At 37.3% G+C, this 22,383-nt stretch overlaps 1 protein-coding gene across 4 annotated transcripts in view; it reads right to left on the bottom strand.

The window, feature by feature from the left end:
* NEDD1 (NEDD1 gamma-tubulin ring complex targeting factor) overlaps positions 1 to 22,174 on the bottom strand; it is a 47,407-nt gene extending 25,233 nt beyond the window's left edge. Inside the window, exons 1-6 of one of the 4 annotated variants that reach the window (XM_034643814.1) lie at positions 22,057 to 22,174; positions 21,436 to 21,567; positions 19,647 to 19,790; positions 16,575 to 16,669; positions 11,797 to 11,913; positions 8,224 to 8,364 (exon numbers count right to left, since the gene is read on the bottom strand). In XM_034643814.1, coding sequence (XP_034499705.1) covers positions 8,224 to 8,364; positions 11,797 to 11,913; positions 16,575 to 16,669; positions 19,647 to 19,782 — 489 coding nt within the window. In that variant the 5' untranslated portion in view covers positions 19,783 to 19,790; positions 21,436 to 21,567; positions 22,057 to 22,174. Of the gene's footprint in view, positions 1 to 8,223; positions 8,365 to 11,796; positions 11,914 to 16,574; positions 16,670 to 19,646; positions 19,791 to 21,048; positions 21,370 to 21,435; positions 21,568 to 21,665 lie in introns of those variants that run through there. The other 3 variants (XM_011235469.3, XM_034643813.1, XM_034643815.1) reach the window with 3 other exon arrangements.
* Between the last annotated feature and the right edge of the window lie 209 nt (positions 22,175 to 22,383).

Here is a 22,383-nt window from a genome sequence, read left to right as displayed (position 1 = left end):
ATATGGTTTATGACTGAACCATGGCTGAATAGATGCCTTCCTTCTGGAAGTTTGGAATTTCAATATATGTTACATAGAGGGTGCCTAGGAAACCAGCCTCCAGTAAAAACTCAAGGGAATGAATCTTTAATGAGCTTCCCTGGTAGAGAGCACTTCATACATGTTGTCACAATTTGATGCTGGGGAAATTAAGTACGTCCTCTCCACTGAGAGAGGTTGCTTTGAAGCTTATACCTGGTTTCCTTGGGACTTCACCCCATGCACCTTTTCTCTTTACTGATTCTGCTTTGTCCCTTTCACTGTAATAAATCATAGCCATATGTATGATTATATGTTGAGTTCTGTGAGTACTCCTAGTGAATCATTAAGCCTGGTCTTGGGGATGCCTAGCACAGTGAGTTTAAGCGACTGAGCGTGCATGCACATACACGTGCATGTGTGTGTGTGTGTTACAGACAGACAGCAAAACCCAGACAGCAAAATTAAAATCCCATGAACATTTACAACAAAACCAGACAATCAGGTAACCCCATGAGCCCCAAAATACATGCTAGTAAGTCAAACAATTAGCAGCCTCAAGTCTCTCATAGTATTAATATCTGTGCAAAAGGAAACAGAAGGAAATAACATGGAGTCTGAGACAGATCTGAGAATAGGAAAAGCCCCAAATAGCTAACAGGTATTCGGGAAAAAAAAGTATGGTGGCCAATTTGACAAGCTCAGCTGAAACCAGGAATATCCACTGCATTAGTGGGACTATACAGAGGTCTACAGAAAGGTCTGAAGAGCTAGAGAATGAACTCTCCAAACTGACCAGCTGAGATGCCTTCCTCCCAGGTCAGGGCACCACACTAAGGAGACACTACTATGAGTGGACACAAATCTGAATAGGATGGAGTCAACAAAGCTGAAGAAGAGCAAAAGTCCACATACAAGTGAGTGGAACAAAGCTAGGCAACCTCAGAAAACAAGTCACCAAAACTAACTGAAAAGAAGAGGGAGCTCTGTAAAGCTAGAAAAGACACCCTGAACCCCATCTCTGTGTAGAAGTTCCGGGAAACTAACTCCGCAGATAAATCCCATATGAAGTTGTTATGAGAACAAAGGGAACAAGAAGAAAGGCACTCTCAGGAGACGACCAAAAAGAAAATAAAATGATACAAGACACTAAAGAACAATATGTATCAGAATTAGAAAACTTAGAAATGAGATGTTAGAACTTAGAAGCGAATTAGAAATTTCAAAAGTCTCTTCAAAAATGAAAGCTAATTAAAAGGAATGTAAGAATGAATAAACACAACAGAGAACACCTTAGAGACAGGCAAAAAAGAATTTTTTGAAAATTAAAAATAAGGAAAAAGTTAAAATGATTTGAAAGTAATAAATCAGTGAAGATAAGATCTAACAAAGAAAAAAAATAAGGAAAATAACAAATACTAAAAGCAATAATTCAAGAAAACTTCCCTGAAAGAAAAGATCTGAAACTACATATTAAATGAGCACACCATGTCCCTATGAATAGCAATACAGAGTGATCAACACCAAGACACAGTCTAACAAAATTACTGGACTTTCTAGAAAAAACAATATCCTTTGGACATCTAGGAAAAAAGAAACAAGTGATTTCTAAGGAAAAAAATACTTAAATTATCATCAGATATTTAACCAAAAATGATGGGAGAAACACACTGAAGTTTCTCAAGGGAAAAAAAATGTAAGCCTGCTACTGAGTTACATCAAAAGAGAATTTATATCAGAGAAAAAGTCAAAAAGCAGAAAACATAGTTATGGAAACAATATATGGTGCTCACTGTGATTACAAAATTTTGGAAAATACCTAAAATATAGGAATGTTTAAACTGTGGCATTTGAACAATGGAATATTATGGAGCCACTAAAAAAATTATGGTCATGGGGGCACCTGGGTGGCTCAGTAAGTTGAGCATCTGACTCTCGATTTCAGCTCAGGTCATGATCTCAGGGTCACAGGATCCAGGTCTGTATGTTGGTCTCCACACTCAGCAGGGAGTCTGCTTGAGATTCTCCCTCTCCCTGCCACTCATGTGCATTCTCCTTCTTTGAAATAAATAAATCTTTTTAAAAATTATGGTTATAAAGACTGGTAAAATGAAAATACCTGAGATGGAACACTACCGTGAAAAGGCAAAAAAAAAAAAAAAAAAAAAGACTGGACCAACAGAATGATTATAATCATATGGAAGGAATATAGAGCTATACATAGAAACATTACAAGAAAACATTCTTCGTGTTACAGAAAATTTGGAAGAGAGATATAGAAGGAAAAAAATAGCCTTTAAAAAGTATCTACATTAAAGCTATAGATTAGAAATTTATTTTATGCCAACATGTCAATTATAAAACTGCTCAAAGAACATACTATTATCAGCTAGATAAATATACACAAATACTAAGAAAATACATGGAGGACATATTATCATGCAAACATTGTGTATCAATGTTCCTATATAACATCAAGGAAATCACTATTCTAGAAATAAAGCTTTGTAGCCAAACTCTCTGAGTGGTAAAATTCAGGTATAAATATAACCAGACAAACAAGTTAACCCAATTAAAATTAAAATTCATTCTTGAAAATAATAATTATTGTTCAGTGTAACTAATAATTTTTACATTTACTGGACTCTGTACCCAAACATGTTTACTCATACTTACAAAATCTATACCTAAAATGTCAAAAATTACACTGAATAAAAGTAACTTATTTAACATATACTGAAATACATTATACTTACTTATTTTTAAAAACACATTATATTTAAAATCTCACAAATAGCCTGCTGCATTTAAAGATCATTTTTAAGTCTAAGGAATCAATAAAATAGATCTACTTTGTATCTGCTCTGAAAGGGGCTGCGGTTTGGGAAAGGCAACAAAGGTTAACCTATTTGTGAGCCTACGCCTCTGAACCTGCCAAAACAGCAACATGCAGTTGTAATCTAGGAAGTCCGTCCATCAGCCCTGGCAGTTCTGCAGAGGCAGTAAGCCCCCCACGCCCGCAAAGACACTGCGATCCACATAAAACTAATAGCTTCAATTCAGCTCAGACACTTCAAAGTTAAGATCTAAGTATATTCAGGCCATCTCATTTCTGATATGAGATTCAGTATAATGCAGATTCAATGACACTCCAGGTTTTTGTCACTTTTGCTACGAAATCCATCCGATGATTTTTAAATATTTCAAATTCTTGATTGTTCATAGAAACAAAAATTAAAATTTTTATTTTACGGCGTCTGGGTGGCTCAGTCAGTTAAGCATCTGCCTTTGGCTCAGGTCATGATCCCAGGGTCCGGGATCATGATCCCAGAGCCCCCCCCCCCCCCACCTCAGGCTCCCTGCTCAGCTCAGCGGAGCCTGCTTCTCCCTCTGCCCCTCCCCTCTGCTCCTGCTGCCGGGGCGCGGGTGCGCGCGCGCGCTCTCTCTCTCTCTCTCTCTCTCCCTCTCGGCAAAATACATTTTTAAAATCTTTAAAAAAATAAAATTTTTATTTTAATCATTAGATATGTCCTCTCTACTATTTTTCTCAATACCCAGACCCTACCTATAGTAACTGATTAACATAAAAACTGAGCTGGCTAACAGTATATTTGAGTTGAATTATGTCAATCTTCTGACACTGTTAAAATTTTATAAACACTATTTAAATTTAAGAAATGAATATTTAATATATTTGAAATCTTAAATGAATTTTGAGAAATCCAAAGGAATGCTCAAGTAGCAATTCTGTGCCTCTAGTCACCAACAGATAAAATACACCATAACAAAATCATTTGTAGGGGGGAAAAAACACTCCAAAGATTTCAATTATGATGCTCATAAAAGGGAAATTTAAGTATGCAGAATCTCTAAAACTGTGATTTTCTTCACTAAAAAAAACTGAAACTGTACAGTTACACAGCAACCAAATGGTATTTCCTAGCCTACACACTCTGTGTTAAAGGCACAGAGGAAAATGAAATAATACAGTACACAAAACACACACAAACATTTGTTCCAGGAAAGGGGGAAAAATTAAAACACTCCAGCTCAATTTCTTCACTTTCTTTAATGCTCTCCTTTTTCTAAGTCAAACACACAAAACATGATTTCTGAGGTCAAGTTACAACTGGCAAATTGGCAAGGCTTTGGAGGAAATACATTAAACCTAAAGATACTCAAACCAGTTTGGGAAAGTAAATCACAAAAGTTATTTTAATGATTTCATAAAATTACTCATTAAAAGCTCACTGAAGTTCACTGATCTCTTACCAAATGTTAGGAACGATGCTAAACACACTCAGCATCTCATTTAGCCCTCAAAACAAACAAAAAACCACGACTCTACAGAACGTATATTCTCATTCTCACTCGACAGATAAAGAAAAGGGAGGCCTGAGAATCAAGTAACTTGCCCAGGTTCACACAGCTGGCTCTCCAAATAAATGTGGGACTGCGACACAGAACTATGCCACAGATCCTATGGAGCCTCCGACTTGTGCTAGCAGGAGGCAGCAGACACGAGAAAATCTCAGGTGACCTTACACCAGAGATAAGCCCACACCATTACTGTCTTCCTCAACTAGAAGATAATTTAAATTCAGTTTTGCTATGCAAATAATCAATGAAAATCCTTTGAAAACCAACAATACAGCGACCTATCACCTAGAATTTTAAAATATCTTTAAAGTGGCAAGAGAATATCGCCAAGTTTCCAGAAGCTTTGGACTCTCGAATCTTTATACATTCAGTTGCTTCAAAGCTAGAAAGAGATCCCAAAGAAAACAGTGCTACCACTCTCAAAGATCAGATCTTCAAAACAGTCAGTTAAAAGTCCTGCAATCTAAAAGTCCTCATTTGTAAAATGAGAATAACATAAATCTCACAAGTGAGTAGCAAAGATTAAACTAGAAAATGTAATATAAAGCAATAATCACAGTGCTCGAAACACAGGAAATGATAGTAAGGATTCTACAAAGGTAATAACCTCTGCCTAGAATGATATCCAAACCCTCTCACCACCTATAGTCACGCCAGTGGCAACAGGATGGTCTCTGCAATGAATAATGCTGACATAATTATACACCTGTATGAAAAGCTGAACCCTGTATCTCACACCATACACAAAACTTAATTTGAAATAGATGATAATAGACATAAATGGGAAAGGTAAAACAACAAGCTTTATCTAAAAGAAAACAAAGGACACTATTTTTAAGACCTAGGGGCGAGCACGATTTTTTTCAAGAGGACACAAAAAGCAGCATCTATAAATGAAAGTAATATACTAGACAAGATTTCATTAAATTTAAAGAACTTCTGTTCATTTTTTAGAAAGGCATTAGAGTTAAAAGGCTAGCTGCAGACTAAAAGAAGATATATGCAGCATGCATATCCAAAAAATTACTCCATCTGGAATACATAATAAACTATAAATCTATCAGAAAAAACACATGTAACAAAATACAAGAAGGAACAGACCTGGAACTTCTTCACAAAAAAAGGCAAATGAAAATACACTCAACTCATCCACATGCAGAAATGCAAATTAAAACCACAACGAGATACCACTACACAACCAAAATTGTTATAACTAATAAGATAAATGATACTTGGTATTAGCAAAAATGTGGAGCAGCTGAATCTCCCAAACATTGCTGGGAGAAGTGTAAACTGGCACAAGCACTTTAGAAAACTTTTGGCATTTTTTAATAAAGTAAAGCATGATGCCTACACTAAGACCTAAGCAAGGTCTTAGGTGCTAAGCAAGTCCATTTCTGAGTATTTACTCAAGACAAATGAAAACATATGTCCACAAAAAGACGTACACAAAGAATATTCACAGAAGCTTTATTGTAATAGATAAAAACTGGAAACAACGCAAATGTCCATCAACAAACTGTGACATAGTCATATAATGGAAAATGACACAGTAGTAAAACAGTATGAACTACTATTCCACGCAACAAAGCAGACAGTGAAGACTAGAAGAAACCAGACACATCCAATTCTTTTAAGAAATATGAGGTAGTGCCTGAGATAGGTTAATAGAGAGTCCCCCGGTATGCCAGAAACGTTCTATACCTTGTCCTATGCCTTCTATACCTATACCAGAGATGGTCTACACTTTCTGGTAGTGACACAGGTGCATGCATATATAAAAATTCATCAAGCTATATACTTAAGATGTATGCACCTTATTATTTAAATTATATCTCAATTTTAGAAATTTAAATACTTTGCACATAATAAAGCCAAGAGCAATAACTAAACCTAATGTTTGCAGAACTATTCCTTCATGTCTGGTTTTAATTAAAAAAAAGAAAACTTTCTAGCAAGATACAATAAAAACTGAAATATAAGAATACACACAGTAGGTATCTAACCTAACTTTTATGTGACTAAAAAGTCAGCCCAGAACTTTTAATCTAAATGTGTCATGCTTCCAATATATCAAAAATCTTTTAAAAAAACAGGAAAGGAAGAAAGAAAATTAATTTCCTTAAAAAGCAAGACATGTGAAAACTAGATAAGATTTTTTCACAATAGTTCAATGTCTATGCACCTAGGCTTTATGTCTTATTATCAAAATACAAATAACCAAAAAAAGAATGACAAAAACAAAATATTACTTCCTGCTTTTATGACAATATTAGTATGTTCTCTGTGGCCAATCACTTACCCACATCCATAAAATGCAGAAAGTGAAATTACCTGTAAAGGCTTTCTTTCAGTTCAAGGTTTCTAGGATTCTGACATTCAACAAATCAAAATCTCTGATTAGCTCCTCAAATGCCTTCCAAAATAAAAGCTGAATCTTTGGTCTGGCATTCAAAGTTCCACATTAACACTATGCTCATACTTACCTTCCTAATCTTTTTTTACATTGTCCCTATATAAAAACCTATGCACCCTCCTTAGTCCCTGTGATTTCCTACATATAAACTATCCTTCTCCCAAAGTTCTATATTAGCCTATTAAGATCTTTGTTATCTCTAAATCCATTCACATATTTATTAAGGCTCTTTTCCATATAAAGTACAAAGCTAGACAATGGTTGAGGACAAAGAAATAAGACATGGTTCCAAATATAAAGTGGGGATGTAAAGAGCTAACCCTAATATAAATCAGAATCAAGTAATTAGCAAAGAAGCCAATTTATACTGTAGTAAAAACAAAACAAAATAAAAATCATTTAAGCATTAGACACAGATGAAATCCTCCCTCCTTCAATTTTCCTTATTTTATTCCTAGATAGTTCTCTCTCACTGCTCTGAATCAAGATAAGATTGTTTTGTATCAATCATCTATAATATCATTTTTGTGTTTATCTCTTTTATTCCCCCAATACATAAGAAACTTGAGAAGACTTTTTTCTGTATTTTTAATACCCATTAAATTTTCCTTAAACACTAAATACATACTATTCAAATCATGATTTCAAAAACTGCTTTTCAAAAATGAAGAGCTCCCATATTTTATCTAATAATAGTTAAGGACAAAGTGATTTTAATAAAAAGTAAGGATTAAAAGAGATTGCACCTCACTGGAAATTTCTGTAAAGAATTTCACAGAAAGCTGGCCAAGACAGATTTCTTGAGTAACTGAATTTATTCTTTGACAAATTTTAGAGATGAATATTTTATAAACAAAAAAATTACTTGACTAATTTTCCTTCATAAAGTTTCCCTCACTACTCCTGTATTAACCTGAAAGTACATAAATTAACTTTGGTACTTTGACTATCATACACTTACACAAAAATGAAAGCTCAATCAACCCTGTGCTTAAACATACCCAACCATCCATGTCCACCAAACAGCATTTAGGAACAGAAGTATCCGTCTTGTAGCTGACATAGTTTGAGCTACGATAACTGTGATGTCATAGCAAGATTAATATCCATATTTCATATTTAACCTACCCAACAACTGTTTATATTTTATCATACAGCTATATTCTAGGAGCATGTGACTATTCAATGGCATAACTAAACTCATGTAGGCAACATAATCCAGTATGAATTACCTTGTTATTTGAACATTTTTAAACAATATCATTAAAAAACAGCTAGCTCTAAGTTTTTTAAGCAAGCTAAATGCAAATTTTAAATACTTAATTTTGAAAACTTAAAATTCACGGTCTTATGTAAGATAATTCAAAATCTACCTTACGAACTCTGATTTGAATAAATGCATACTGTACCTGGTTACTGCCATGGCCAAAGGGAGTACTAGATAAGTTAGTGGTTACACTGTGCAAAATAATTTCACCACTGAGAGATCCAGAAGCAATGTAGCAATCATTCCAATTATATGTGACAGAAGTTACTTCATCTTTATGATCCTGAAAGAAAGAAATGAAAGTAAGTACACTGGCCACATAACCCTCACACCGCACATTTTCATGTTTTTGTAAATTTCATTTTATTAATAAATATCATGTGTCTGTGAATTTAATATCTACTTTAACATTTTCTTCAAATAACCTAAAAAAAATTACTCAAATGAGTAGGAAACTATTTGATCAACACCAAGTCTTCTCAGGGAACAGAGACTTAGTTTTTTTAACTGTAACAATGATCAGGCACTCTGAAACAAGAGACAAAAAGAAACGTTGATTTTCTAGATGGCATTATGTCTACCTTCCACTGACAAGTAACATTTACTGCAAGTTGACTATTATGAGTCCCTGGCCTTGAGAGTTATCACCATTCAATGCAGAAGACAGGACATTTAAATTAACATGAAAATGGCAGAAGGAACGTTAGATGAGCAGTAGAGGCAAAGTGTCCTAGGAAAGAGAAAGAGGAATGACTGTGACCTGAGTTGACAGAAGCTGTGAGGAAGACATAAAACTTGAGTTCAACCTTAAAGAAAAAATAAACGGTAAGTAGGGGAAGGGGGAAGAAACCAGACACACATAAACAGAAGAGAGCAAGAACAAAAGCCCCAAAGCCAGAACAAGTGGGGCATGGCTGAGAGAAGACAGCAGCTGTTTCCATTTGCTGGGAACATTATGAATTCTTATTAATCCTTAGAAGAATCCTGGGAGGTAAGGTCACTTTTCTCATTTTATGGATAAATTCACTACGTGAGGCACAGAAAGGTTAAGAAATCTGTGCAAGCTCACATAACTACTAAGTGGTAGATCCAAGATTCAATTCCAGGTCAAAGCCCAAAGCCTATTTCCCTCTCACTATACTAAGCTGTCTCCCAATCTGAAGGGGAATCCACTTTGAGGAAACAAAAACGGTTTTAAACAAACTGGGTTCACAAGCACTATATTTTCCAACAACAAATTAGAGATATCCAGGAGCATAGGAAAGTGATCAGGGTTAGAAGTATAGTTTTTAAGTTTGCTGTTGTATCTTAATAATATAAATAAACTAACTTTTGTACCTAATAACTAATGTAATATCAAGAATAGTAGCTATAATATTCCACTTATAATCCAATGTTTCAAATGGTTCTTCAAGCATGTCTGAAGGTATCTCTACACTTTCTTTCCTAAATCAAAGAAACATTTGCTATCCTGAGGGAAAAAATGTCTGATGAGAAGAACAAAGACAGTGGACATTTAGTGCACTGATCCCACTTGGAAAATTACAAACATAGGGTCCAATACAATTTCTATAACATTATAAAGAAGCAGGTGTCTTCCTTATTTTAACTGTGGAAAATAAGTCATTCAGTAAATATTCAGTAAGCACCTACCAAGTGCCAGAAATTGTGTTTCCAGGGAGAGCACCGCAGAGAAGAGACCCAAAGGTGAAAGATTAGATTTCCCACTATCACAACGAGTCAGTCAAATACTTGTTAACTCAATGAATAAAGAAATGAAGTACTCTAAGAGTTGCAAACAATGAGAAGAGACAAAACCATCTGGAGTAATTGGGAAAACTGAGGATGGAAAAGTAAGTAGCGTTTTGCTGCAGGAGTTACAGGGGTAGTGATGCTCCTAAAATGAATGACAATATGTGACAAAAGTAGCCACAGACTTCTAATCTCTTCTCAATTCTGTAAAATAATCTCTTTCATAGTAGGTATACCCCTCTAAATAGCTCTAATTCAATTTCATAATTTAAAAAATTAAACAATGGATAATATCTCAGTTTGCATCTCATCTTTGTCATTACTAGTTGTTTGATACTGAACAAGTTCTTTAACATCTCTGAGCCGGAGTTCCTCCACAGGTTCACAGGAATAGTACTACCTGCTTTGCAGAATTCTTGTGACACAAAGAATAAACATATGTTAAGCACAGTGGCTGGCATATCAACTCAATAAAAGTTAACTATTCTCATTATTGGCAACTCTTCAATTTTCCTTAAGACTCTTCAAAGTTTAGCTAATATCTAAAATAATGAACTTCCAAAAAGTAATAATTTAAGCAATTACAGGATTATATTTCTGTTTAAAAGAAAATCATTCCTCTATATACAATTTCTCCAGTAAGAATTAGCCCAATGACACTTGACATTAACAAAATGATAATGTGTCTAGCATTTGCTTCAAAATAATCTGAGGGTGAGATTATATAGTAATCTGATTAGAGAGTAGATAAGGGCACATACAAAATAATACTGGCCATGAGCTGATCATCATCAAAGTCAGATGAATGTATGTGTATTAATATGTTTAGAATTTTTCATATTAAAAGTTTTTTAAAGGGGCGCCTGAGTGGCACGGCGGTTAAGCGTCTGCCTTCAGCTCAGGGCGTGATCCCGGCGTTATGGGATCGAGCCCCACGGNTTATGAGATCGAGCCCCACATCAGGCTCTTCTGCTATGAGCCTGCTTCTTCCTCTCCCACTCCCCCTGCTTGTGTTCCCTCTCTCACTGGCTGTCTGTACCTCTGTCAAATAAATAAATAATATCTTTTTTTTTTTTTTAAAGACTTTTCATTTATTTATGTGACAGAGAGACAGCCAGCGAGAGAGGGAACACAAGCAGGGGGAGTGGGAGAGGAAGAAGCAGGCTCCCAATGGAGGAGCCCGATGTGGGACTCGATCCCGGAACGCCGGGATCACGCCCTGAGCCGAAGGCAGCCGCCCAACGACTGCGCCACCCAGGCGCCCCATAAATAAAATCTTAAAAAAAAAAAAAAAGTTTTTTAAAGACATATGAAAATAAAAAATAACTTTAAAGATGAGTTTCCAAATATTAAAAGTACATAATAGTGAAAAGCAGGATTCCAAAAACATAACCCAGAAGCTTTCATGTGACAAATATGTTTATTTTCTAAAACTACAAAAAGCTAGTTAAAGAAACACTAACTGTAAATAGTAAATTATTTTAGAAAATATTTCATTACGAAGATGAAAACACATACACACAAAAATAACACAAACAGCCACAACAATATACATTAGAGAATTAAGAAGTCAAATCCCCCACTTTGATTAGTAGGTCAATTACAGCCATCCCAAAACCACTCTCATTTTTTTCAGAAACTTAAAAAAAGATTTCTGATGACAACTCACTACTTTAGAAAAAATGAAGTGGTTCACTGAAAAAAGAGTGGAACTAAGTGAAAATAATAAAGGAAAAGTTTTAAACACCAACAATGTGCTTTAGTGATATACATGGAGGTAAAAATAGACCAAAAAAAAAAAAATCTGACTTAAATAGCATCTTTATTTCCCCTAACAAATCTCACTTCAATTCTGAAGCATCTTATTTTATCATAAAAGCTCAAGATTAAAAGTTTGGTAAATACTCTAAACATCATAAGATACTCATTACTATAAGGATTTTAAAAAAAACAAGTTGCTTACCTTAAGAGATCGATGAACTCTTTTTGATTTTAAATCCCAAATATTAACAGTGTGATTTAGGCCTCCACTTACCAAATACATAGATGTGGAATTTAAACTGACACATGTCTGCTTTTGCTATTAAAGAAAGAAAAAAAGTTACCTTAATTTAACAGAGCCCAGAGCTAACTTTCAAGTCCCATCCAACACTTAGTAAGCACTTTGTAAACATTTGTTGAATTAAATGCATAAATATGCTAAGACTTAGATTCACCTCTCATCATCTTCCACAGGCATCCAACAGCTTGAAAGGAGTTCAAAAAGGCTTCAAGGAACTCAACCAGAGTGGTTTTCTCCTCCATAGAACAGTGGGGACAGAGGAAGCTTAGGGAACACCAGCAAGTCTTGGCCTCCCATCCTGGCTTACTTGCCCTTAATATTGCCCAGTAGTAAAAGCTACTCTTGCACTTTCACAGAATATCTTGAATTAGAATCAACTCACAGCTCAGAAAACACTAAATGTAAAAGAGACTTTAAAGAATGTCTAGACCCCTTCTCTTACAGATGGGGAAAGTTCATAAAGAGGACAAGATACTGCCCAAAGTATCACAACAAAGTCTCCCCCAAAGGAGCCCAAGTCTCAAACATCATGTCATCAGAACCTGACTCTACACTCTTCCTCACATCTGTAAAGGCACCATCCACTCAGTTTCTTAAGATGAAAGTCCAGAATTACCCTTGATTCCACTTCTCCTTCCCTGCCATCTACCGTAAGTTCTCTAAACTCCCAACGCTAACATAAACCCCAGGGGGGCTCCCCTTTATCTACTGCTGCTACCAACACACTAATCTGACCCCTATAGAATCACACAACAAGAGCTTCCTAACTGGCTGCCCCACTTCCAACCCTACTCCCCGACACTCCATGCTCCACAAGTAGGATGACCTTTAAAACATGCAAAACAGATCATGACTCTGATTTAAAAAAATTTGATGGCTTCCAATCAGCCCTAGAATAAATTCCAAACTCATTAACCTGGCTTTCAAACCCTTCCTACCTCATCTCTCACCATTTTTCTCCTCACTCACTAATTCTCCAGCCACAATGGCCTTCTTCCGTTCCGTAAACATGCCAGCCCTGTATTTGCCTTGGGGCTCCTATACAACTATTCTTGCCTGGAAACCTAAATTCCCTGAACACTAGCGGAATGACTTCTTCTGGTCGATAGACAGCAACTTCAATGCCACCCCTTCTGGAGACCTCCATTGGCCACCTAACATAACTTGCTATCTCAATATCTTATTTTAGTTCTCTGTGTAGCAACTCCATCACTATCTGGGTATTCTGTTTAGTAGCATACCGTCTATCTTCCACCAGAATATAAGTCTCATTAGTGCAAAGACCGTATCCATCCTCAATAAAAATTTATGGAATAAATGGCTAAAAACACAGAGGTTTACAAGTTTTTCCAACAATAAGTATCCGTGAGTGTCATCTATCTGGAGGCACCATCAGTAACTATGCTACACAGTAAAACACAATGTTGCATGTTTTTTCTCTTATTTAACCATCAGGTACACTCTGTAATTACATGAATTGTTCTCACCTCTAGTTGAATGCAATGGGGGGAAAAGAGAGAAATGAATTCAAAGGGGAACATTTTATGACTTAACTAAAAGTGAAAAGCAAACTATGAAGGTTTAGGCAAGTCATCTCACCTTTCTACGCCTACATTTCTACATCTGAGAAGTGAAAAATGAGGACTAGATCTACTGCTCTTACCTCGAGAGTCCATGCATCTGAAAACATCCTATGCTCAAAAGACCACTTTTTAAAAAATTTTTAATTCCAGTATAATTAACATACAGTGTTATATAGTTCCAGGTGTACAGTATAGTGATTGAACAATTCTATCCATTACTTCATGCTCATCACAATGAACTGTCCTGTCAATCCCCTAGGAGAGCCCTGGGTTCTTATAAGAAACCTTTCCCTCTCCCGAGGTGTCTTCCAGCTCTGAAATTCTGACCAAGAGTCAAAATTACTAACACATAAAAATAACAGGAACACATTACATCAATGTTTCAGTATAATTGCTACAATTCCCTTATAGACACAATTCTAGGAACTGACTTTGGTCTAAACAGACTGTTATGATTTAGAATCTGGGCGCGCCTGGGTGGCTCAGTTGGTTGAGCGTCTGCCTTTGGCTCAGGTCATGATCTCCAGGTCCTGGAATTGAGCCCCACATCAGGCTCCCTGTTTGGTGCAGAATCTGCTTCTCTCTCTGCCCCTCCACCCACACCCCTCTCACCCCACTCGTGCTTTCTCTTCTACCCGTGCTCTCTCTCTCAAATAAATAAATAAAATCTTTAAAAAAAAAATCTGGTTATAACTGCAAATCAGGACAGTTTGCTATGAGCTATCAAAATAGCCGTTAAGGAAAATAAATAAGAATGGTGTCCATCAAAGATCAATATAGTAGTATTCTAATCATCAAAAACAATTCAAATTATTGAGGACTCAGAACAAAACCTATGTTTTTAACTGGCCTACCCTGATGATAGAAGATATTTTTTTATGTTGATGTATTATTAATGTAGCTACTGAACTTAAATAATTAATGAAAATTGTGTGCTTATTATAGGAATCCTGTACCCTAAAACACAAGCAATGGGTGAAGTTTTTAAAATCTAAAAATAAAATCTGGCCAAATGTCTAGGTTACACAGTAGCCTAAGATATTTATTATAATACTGTTAATGTCAATTTGTCTACTCTAAAGAGCTAAAATGCAAAATCAAAGAAAATAAATACAAACTTAGAGTTCTGCTATAAAAAGTGTTAAAGTAAGTAAGATAGAATCTTACTTCCCCAAGTCGTAATGGTCTCATATCTCAAATGGCACATGAGTAATAGGATTTGGATCCTACAAAGCAAAGGTGATCAACAAACTAATATGTTATGAGAAATTATTAACAAAGGCTAAAGAACCAATGTTTGCAAAATATTCTTTTAAGCAAATTAAATTAGAGCAGATTCAAATTATAAGTAATGACCTTACTTTCATCCACCTGTATACTTTTTTTTAAATTAAAGATCTTATTTATTTCAGAGAGAGAAAGAGACAGAGAGGCAAGGAGAGAGAGCACAAGAGAGGGAAAGGGCAGAGGGAGAGGGAGAAATAGACTCCCTGCTGAGCTTGGGGCTCCACGCAGGGTTCCCTCCCAGGACCCTGAAATTATGACTGAGCCAAAGGCAGACACTTAAATCAACTGAGCCACGCAGTGGCATTTTTTTTTTTTTTAAGATTTTATTTATTTATTTGACAGATAGAGAGACAACCAGCGAGAGAGGGAAGATAAGCAGGGGGAGTGGGAGAGGAAGAAGCAGGCTCCCAGCAGAGAAGCCTGATGTGGGGCTTGATCCCAGGACTCCTGGATCACGCCCTGAGCCGAAGGCAAACGCTTAATGACTGAGCCACCCAGGCGCCTCTCTGATGCGATTTCTTAACCGCAGGAAAGAGAACTAACTATAGCAACTGATGTGGAATATTCACAAAATCCTTAGAATTGTGTCACATTTGTGAATATCATCTGCTATTTTCATAATTTAACAATAACAACAATAATTACAAAGTTCCCAAACTGTTCTAAGGCATAATGCATAGAAGGAGCACAATATATATCGTAGTGGAAGTGGAAATCGAAATTGTTTTGATATTGATATTCAATTCAACAAATGCTTGCTGACACCTTTGACAGTACCTAAAGATCCAAAAATAACTAAGATGTCTGCCTGCTCTTTGAAGAGCACAGTTTACCTTTTATCAACCAAGGATGCTCTCTGCCTCAATTTTACTTAACTGAGTTTGAATAGGCAATGTGTCTCAAATTCTGTATCTACCCTTAGCAGACATTCTCTGCCCCAGCCTCTAGCATCTGTGGGCTAGATCTAAAGTTTGTGTCAATCCCACCTACCTTTAGGAAAGGATGGATAGAAATCAAGTCATTTTTAAAATAGATGAGTTCATATTCCATTGGCCTTCTGTGTTCTTACTAAATGAGCTACCTTACTTATTCCAGTGTGTAAAATCACAAGAATTCATAATGGTTTAGGGGCCTGCTACCAGCTACTTGTACCTTCTTAAACATTTTTTTTAAAAAATAGCTTTCAAGGAGCCTGTGTGACTAAAAATGAGGACATCATCCTTACCCTGAATCAGAGGGATTAACATATGAAACAAAAAGATGAAAAAACATTATGCAGTGAGAACTTTATTTAAACGCTCTAGGACCACGGCTCAGTTTGACAAAGCCATCCTGTTCCAGGAGAGCTTGGGTAGATTCAGGCAGGCCCCTCAGTAACTAGAAGGACAGACGCTAAAGCAGAAGCTACCATCACATAGGGGTCTTTAGCTGATGGTCCTGAACTCAACGTAAGTAAGGACAGGACTACATCGTTAAGACTCTAATGGTCAAATGAACCTGGTGACCGAGGCAGGGCTTGGGCTTTAAAAAGGCAGCAATACCAGGGAATCTTCCACAGAGAGATGGAGAAAGCAAGTGACTAGCTGACAGAAGCTAAGTCCCTGACTGGTCCCCTAGGATCCACTATTATTTTACCTGAAGATGTTTCAGTGCCTATCTCCTCTTTAAGTGTTACTGCATTATTTTGAGTTTCAGTTAAGAATAATACTTTTAAACACCTTTATATTTAGTTGCAAGCACCATAAGAAGCAGTTACCACCCAAGTAGAACTAACATTTTTTTGAAGTTTTTTTTTAAAAAATCACTTACCCCTTCACCAAGCTCGAAAAGTAGAAAAGGTTTATTTTTGTAATGTGAAACAACGATTTTGTCGCCACTGGAAGATGCTGTCACTAGAAAGTTATCTAAATGAAGAGTTATGGAGCATCAAACAATCCAAGAGCATCTCTAGCACTAGACCATTATTGCAAGAATTGTGATGATAAAAGGAAGTGCACTACCCTAAGAAGACAAGCAAATGAATATAGCTTATACATCAGCTTTCAAAAATGGCTCAGGTTACTAATTACTAAGACTAATTCTCTTTACTACTACCGCAGGGAAGAACTATCCTCTCTGGCTCTGCTATTACTTGAAAGCTATTTTACCAAAGTGAAATACTACTCCATTTTCAAAGAATAGGCCAGAAGGTCTAATTTTATCCTTCAAGAATGAGATCATGATAAAAGCAACATCAGCAAGTATCAATCAGCCTTTTCATCTATAAACAACACTACTCAAGATAGTTATTTATTAACACAGTGCTTGGTACCAATTTAAGCTAGGAAGCAAATATCCACATTAGTTTCCCGTTCATCCATTAAAAAGATAAAGCCTGATATATTCTTAGAACTAAAATTTTCATGATTGAATGTTTCAATTTTAAATAAATTAAGAATAAATATTACAGTAAATATAGCAAACATAAATAAATGTGGTTAAATAGCAACTATTTATGCTATGGAAGTTTTATTTTAAATTAAGTTAAATTTATTAAAACTTAATTTAAGGGGCGCCTGGGTGGCACAGCGGTTGGGCGTCTGCCTTCGGCTCAGGGCGTGATCCCGGCGTTATGGGATCGAGCCCCACGTCAGGCTCCTCCGCTATGAGCCTGCTTCTTCCTCTCCCACTCCCCCTGCTTGTGTTCCCTCTCTCGCTGGCTGTCTCTATCTCTGTCAAGTAAATAAATAAAATCCTANAAAAACCAAAAAAAAAAAAAAAAAAAAAAAACTTAATTTAAAATTATTTAATTATTTAAAAATTTAACTTAATTTAAAATTATATTACCTTGTTTTACAGAAATTATAAGAACAATCAGTAAACACAAAACACTAAATTATTTTTAAGTTAAAAAGATTAAATACAACATAATCAAAAATAAGAGCCTAATTTTGAGAGTCGTAATGAATTAAAATATCAGAAGTTTAAATCTTTGCTTTTTAAGAGCAAAATCTTAACTGCATTATTTTGGGTGGTTTCTATAACATTCGTGTATTTCATGAATAGACCATGGATTGTGATTTTATTATGATACATGATTCACACAAAATCATTCCCACCTAGATATTAGAGCACTGAGAAAAACAAATCATTTCCCTTTCATTGGTTTCATCCTGTTCACTACCACTTTTTCTCCTTAGAATACAAAAAGGACTGAACAAAGATAATATGAGAGAGTAATCTAGTTACCCCTTTTATTTCTCTTGTAGTTTTAGAAATGAGAAAGTGAGGAACATTACCTAACAGGGCCAAAAACTAATTTCCCTGGTACCTCACTCTTAATCCTGTTCTTGGAATCCATGCTAAGTGAACCTCAAGTAGCTGAGCCTGGGAAGTCCTTGTTCTTTGGTAACTAACCTCTATGGAAGAGATCAAAGCCTCATTAGAAATAAGACTATAAGCAAAAGTTTCCAGTGCCTATCTATTTGTACAATAAAACTATATAGAAATAACACCAGTTTCCAAATGTCATCCCACACTACCTCATAGTCACATCAGTCTTGTTGATAGACCATTAAGTGGTTTACCAGCAAATGCCAACTCCTCATAAAACTCCTTGGAATAAAAATAAACCGAAACTAATAAATCTTACCAAGAATTGCTACTTTTCTCTTATACAGTAAGTAACAGGGAAATTAAGCTCTACACATAATAAAAAACTAATAATAGAAAGAAGCAGCCTCACATATTTGTCACTCTCTTTAAAACATTTTTTCCCCCATTACCCATCTGGAGAGTCCTTCAAAAATGTACTCCCTTCACCAGGAGTTTGATTAATAGAGCACCAAAGTAATTTATTTTGCTACTTTAACGCAAAATCAAGGAATGATAAGGAGGTAAATTTAATTAAGAAAATTCATCATTTTTGTTACATATTTGTAGAAATAATTGGGTTGGGCATGAAAACTTCTGTTTTTGTTCATAAATCAGTCATATTTTAAAGCTTTGATATTTTTACTTTCATCAGGGAACAGAATATTCATAATCTGATATTGGTAAGATCAGACATATGTTAAAATTAAATTTGTTAAGTAATAAGTCTATATGTATAAGTTATACAAAAGAATGATAACTTCTAGCATACCAAGTTTATAGAACATTTTCACAGTATTTTGTTTAGAGCAGTGGTTCTACTGAGAGCTACTGGCTTCTGGTCGGTAAAGGCCAGGAACATTTCTAAACATCCTACAGTGCACACGACAGCCCCTATAACAAAGAATTATTTAGCCCAAAATGTCAATAGTGCAAGGTTGAGAAATTCATCCCCTCATTTATTTTATCCACATTTAGCTGCTTACTAAGACAGGGAGGGTATAAATCAGAAACACAGAAAGCTTGGAAAATTCAATCTAGACAATTTCTCTGAGAAATCAGGCTATTTTCATCATAGAAAGGAAGAAAAATACAGACAGTACATCAGTAAGATAAGGATATTGGACAATTTTAATTTTTAATCTCCTCCCCTAACTTTGCTTCTGCCTTTGAGTTCTTTCATTTACAGACCAGACCCATAAATAACCAAATGTAGATGCAAAAACTCATTCCAAAACCTTTCAGAAGTTTTCCCACCATTACCTACGTTATTCCATTTGGGTTCAATGACAAACTGTTGATAACAAAACTAATTCCATGGTCTGGATCTAGTGGTTTTTATATATCTATGCACACATACACATTGCATTCATATGATGTACTTTTAAACCCCTATTTCACTTTATCTATCTAGCTTTCATAGCTATGCAAAATATATTTCTTATTATTGGTCACATGCAAAAGTTTCACTGATACTGTTATTTAACCTAACAAAAAGTGGTTATTTAAAAAAAAAAAAAAAAAGGATACTATTGCTGCTCCAACACATTGAGCTGATTCCATGTGGTGATGTGTGTGGGCTGAATTTATCCACCAATGTCATAGAAGAAGCATCCCATATTTTAATGTCATCTCCGGATGAAGCAAATCTGAGGTTTTCCTGCATGACTGCACCTACAAATAGTTTAAAACAATGTATTTAAAAAACAATCCAGAATAGGCCAAAATGAAGAATCTAATCTATATCGGGTGGCTCTACTTGTCCACTTTGTTCCACAGAGGGTGCTCACACAAAGCAGCTGGAACGATCCTTCTAAAATCACATTCTGTCAGTTGACCCTTCCACTGGCTCTCCATGGCAATTATAATGCAATCCAACCTCCCTGACATGCCTCACATGACCTGGCCCCAGTGTAACTGTCCTACCTCTCTTCCCCAAGGCCACCAGACTCACAGGCCTTCTTTCTTGCCTCAAGCTTTCCATTTGCTGCCCCCTCTGCCTGGAATGCTCTTTCCCCAGATTTCCCATGGTCATCTCCTTCACCTCACTCTAGTTTCAGCTCAAATGTCTCCTCCGAAAAGCTTTCCCTGACCACCATGGCTAAAGTAGCCCTATAAAAGTTGCCCGTTTCGCAGTTTCATTTTTTTTTCCCACTGCACTTTCTGCTATTTGCAACTCCTACTTGTTCTCATAATAATGTCTGCCTCTCCTGACTTGAACAAAACAAAGATCCCGAGAACAGATTTTTGTCTTGTTTATTATCAGTCTTGAAAAGTTCCTGGCACACAGCAGGTGCTCAATAAATAACTGTGGGCTAGGAAAACTTACTAAATCTTTTAAAAATGTATAATAAACTGTAGCATCCCTGAGGGTCAGAATCCAGTGACTCCAGTTTTTCCAAATAACTCCAAAATTAGCAAATACAGCCAAAGGAGATGTCACTAAGTCCCTAGAGCAATACTTGGTCTACGACGCCCTCACTCATATTGTTCATTCACAGTATATAATTCCAATACATAATTCTGACAAAGTGATTTGACAAACCACGGCAGTCTAAAAAACGGAAGGCAAGGGAGCTGCTTTCAGCAGATACTTTAAGAGCAGCAAGTAGTAATGCATGATGAGTCAGAAAAAAAAAATGCACAAAAATACATGGAAGAAAGGAAGGGAAAGGAGCCTAGAAATATACCCTCCACACCTTCCTGGTGTGGACAGTGTAAGAGGACAGCACAGTAATAGTGATGTCACAGACACAGTCCCAAGTCACCAACAAAGCATCACATTTATGTCCAGTAGATCTTATTTCAGAGGCCAAGGTAAAGGTTTAATAAATTACAGGGCCCTTTGAATCTCAAGAGACAAAAAAAAAAAAAATCTTTTTAATATGCTTATAAAAAGACCAAACTTCTGTTAACTAGAAAAGTCACTTACGTGGTTCATTATGCTTCATTCATCGGATATATACAGTGTTACCAAAAGCCGTTAGTCATCTGTTGAAATGTGGACATGCAGTGTTTGGATTTGGTGCCTTGACATGTGGTAACATGCGTTGGTTCCCTACTCAAGGTACAATTAAGTGCTGGAAAGGGGATCTCTTAAACCCAGTAAACACAACCGAAAAATGCCTTTACTACAATCTCACACCATTCCTGTGGAGCGTGTAGGGCAGTGTGGAAAGATCACTTAAGTCAGGGCTCAGAAAACAGGAGTTCAAAGAATCTGCCCCAAAGCTAGGTGATGGCGACTCTGGCAGAGTCACTTAATGTCTGTTTCCTTCTCTTCAAGTGGAGCGGGGAAGGGGACCATCTGCCCACCTACCTCACTCTTCTGAGAACTGAGCACCTTTAAGGGAGAGGCATTACATCAGTCTCTCAAAGAAGGTCCCATCAAAGAGAGCTAGCAGGACACAAGGCGGCAAAAGACAGCCAACCCCGAATTTAGGGACAGCGCCTACAAGGAAAAAAATAATAATAATTCACTATAATATTTAGCTTAAACCAAAGTTCTTCAACTTTCATTTACTTGCAGAACTGCTCAAGTTGGGTTACCTTATAAAATGCATTCGAGCCGTAGAGGAGAGGTTTACAAAAGGGGAGGCGGCCGGTGGAGAAACGGCAAACTTTCCGGGGGACAGCACACCGCCCAGAGCCGCCACCAACCCACCCCACCTCAGCTGCCCGGGCCACTTCTCAGGCCGAGCCGGTGACTGTCGTAGATGGAGGTGCGCGACTCTGGCCCGCGGCTCCCGGGCACTTCCGCGCCAAACTCGCTGCCGCGCCCCTGCCCGACAACTGTCCGTGGTAGCGGACGGGCCGGGGCGCGCGGGGCTCGGGGACCTCCGACCCGGCCCCGGGGCGGCCGGAAGGCGGGCGGGGTTCGGGAGTGTGCAAGGACGCGGCGGGCGGTAGCCCGCTGACCCCCGGCCCTCCGGAACCTCACCTCTCAACCGCGGTACACCGGGGGCCACAGCGCGGCCCGCTCCGGCGCTAGGCTTCCGGCTCCCGCCCGGACTGTTAAACTTCGGCGGCCGGAAGTCCCGCCCGCAAGTGGCGTCAAGGGGTGAGGCACAGCACCGAAGGGGGGCTAGGGTTGGCTGGGCAGGGGCGGGGGCAGGGCCTCCGCGGGGGTCGCTCTCCCGCCGCGAGGGCGGGAACTGGGGGCCTGGGCGGTTCCCTCCACGCCCCAGCGACGGCGCTCGGGGCTCAGGTGGATGTCCCTTTGTTGTTCATTTGTTCGCTTACTGCCCGCTGTGTGCCAGGCTCTAGG

This window comes from Ailuropoda melanoleuca, chromosome 15 (genome assembly GCF_002007445.2).
Source record: "Ailuropoda melanoleuca isolate Jingjing chromosome 15, ASM200744v2, whole genome shotgun sequence".
Lineage (NCBI taxonomy): Eukaryota > Metazoa > Chordata > Mammalia > Carnivora > Ursidae > Ailuropoda > Ailuropoda melanoleuca.
This window is presented reverse-complemented; position numbering and strand designations above follow the sequence as displayed.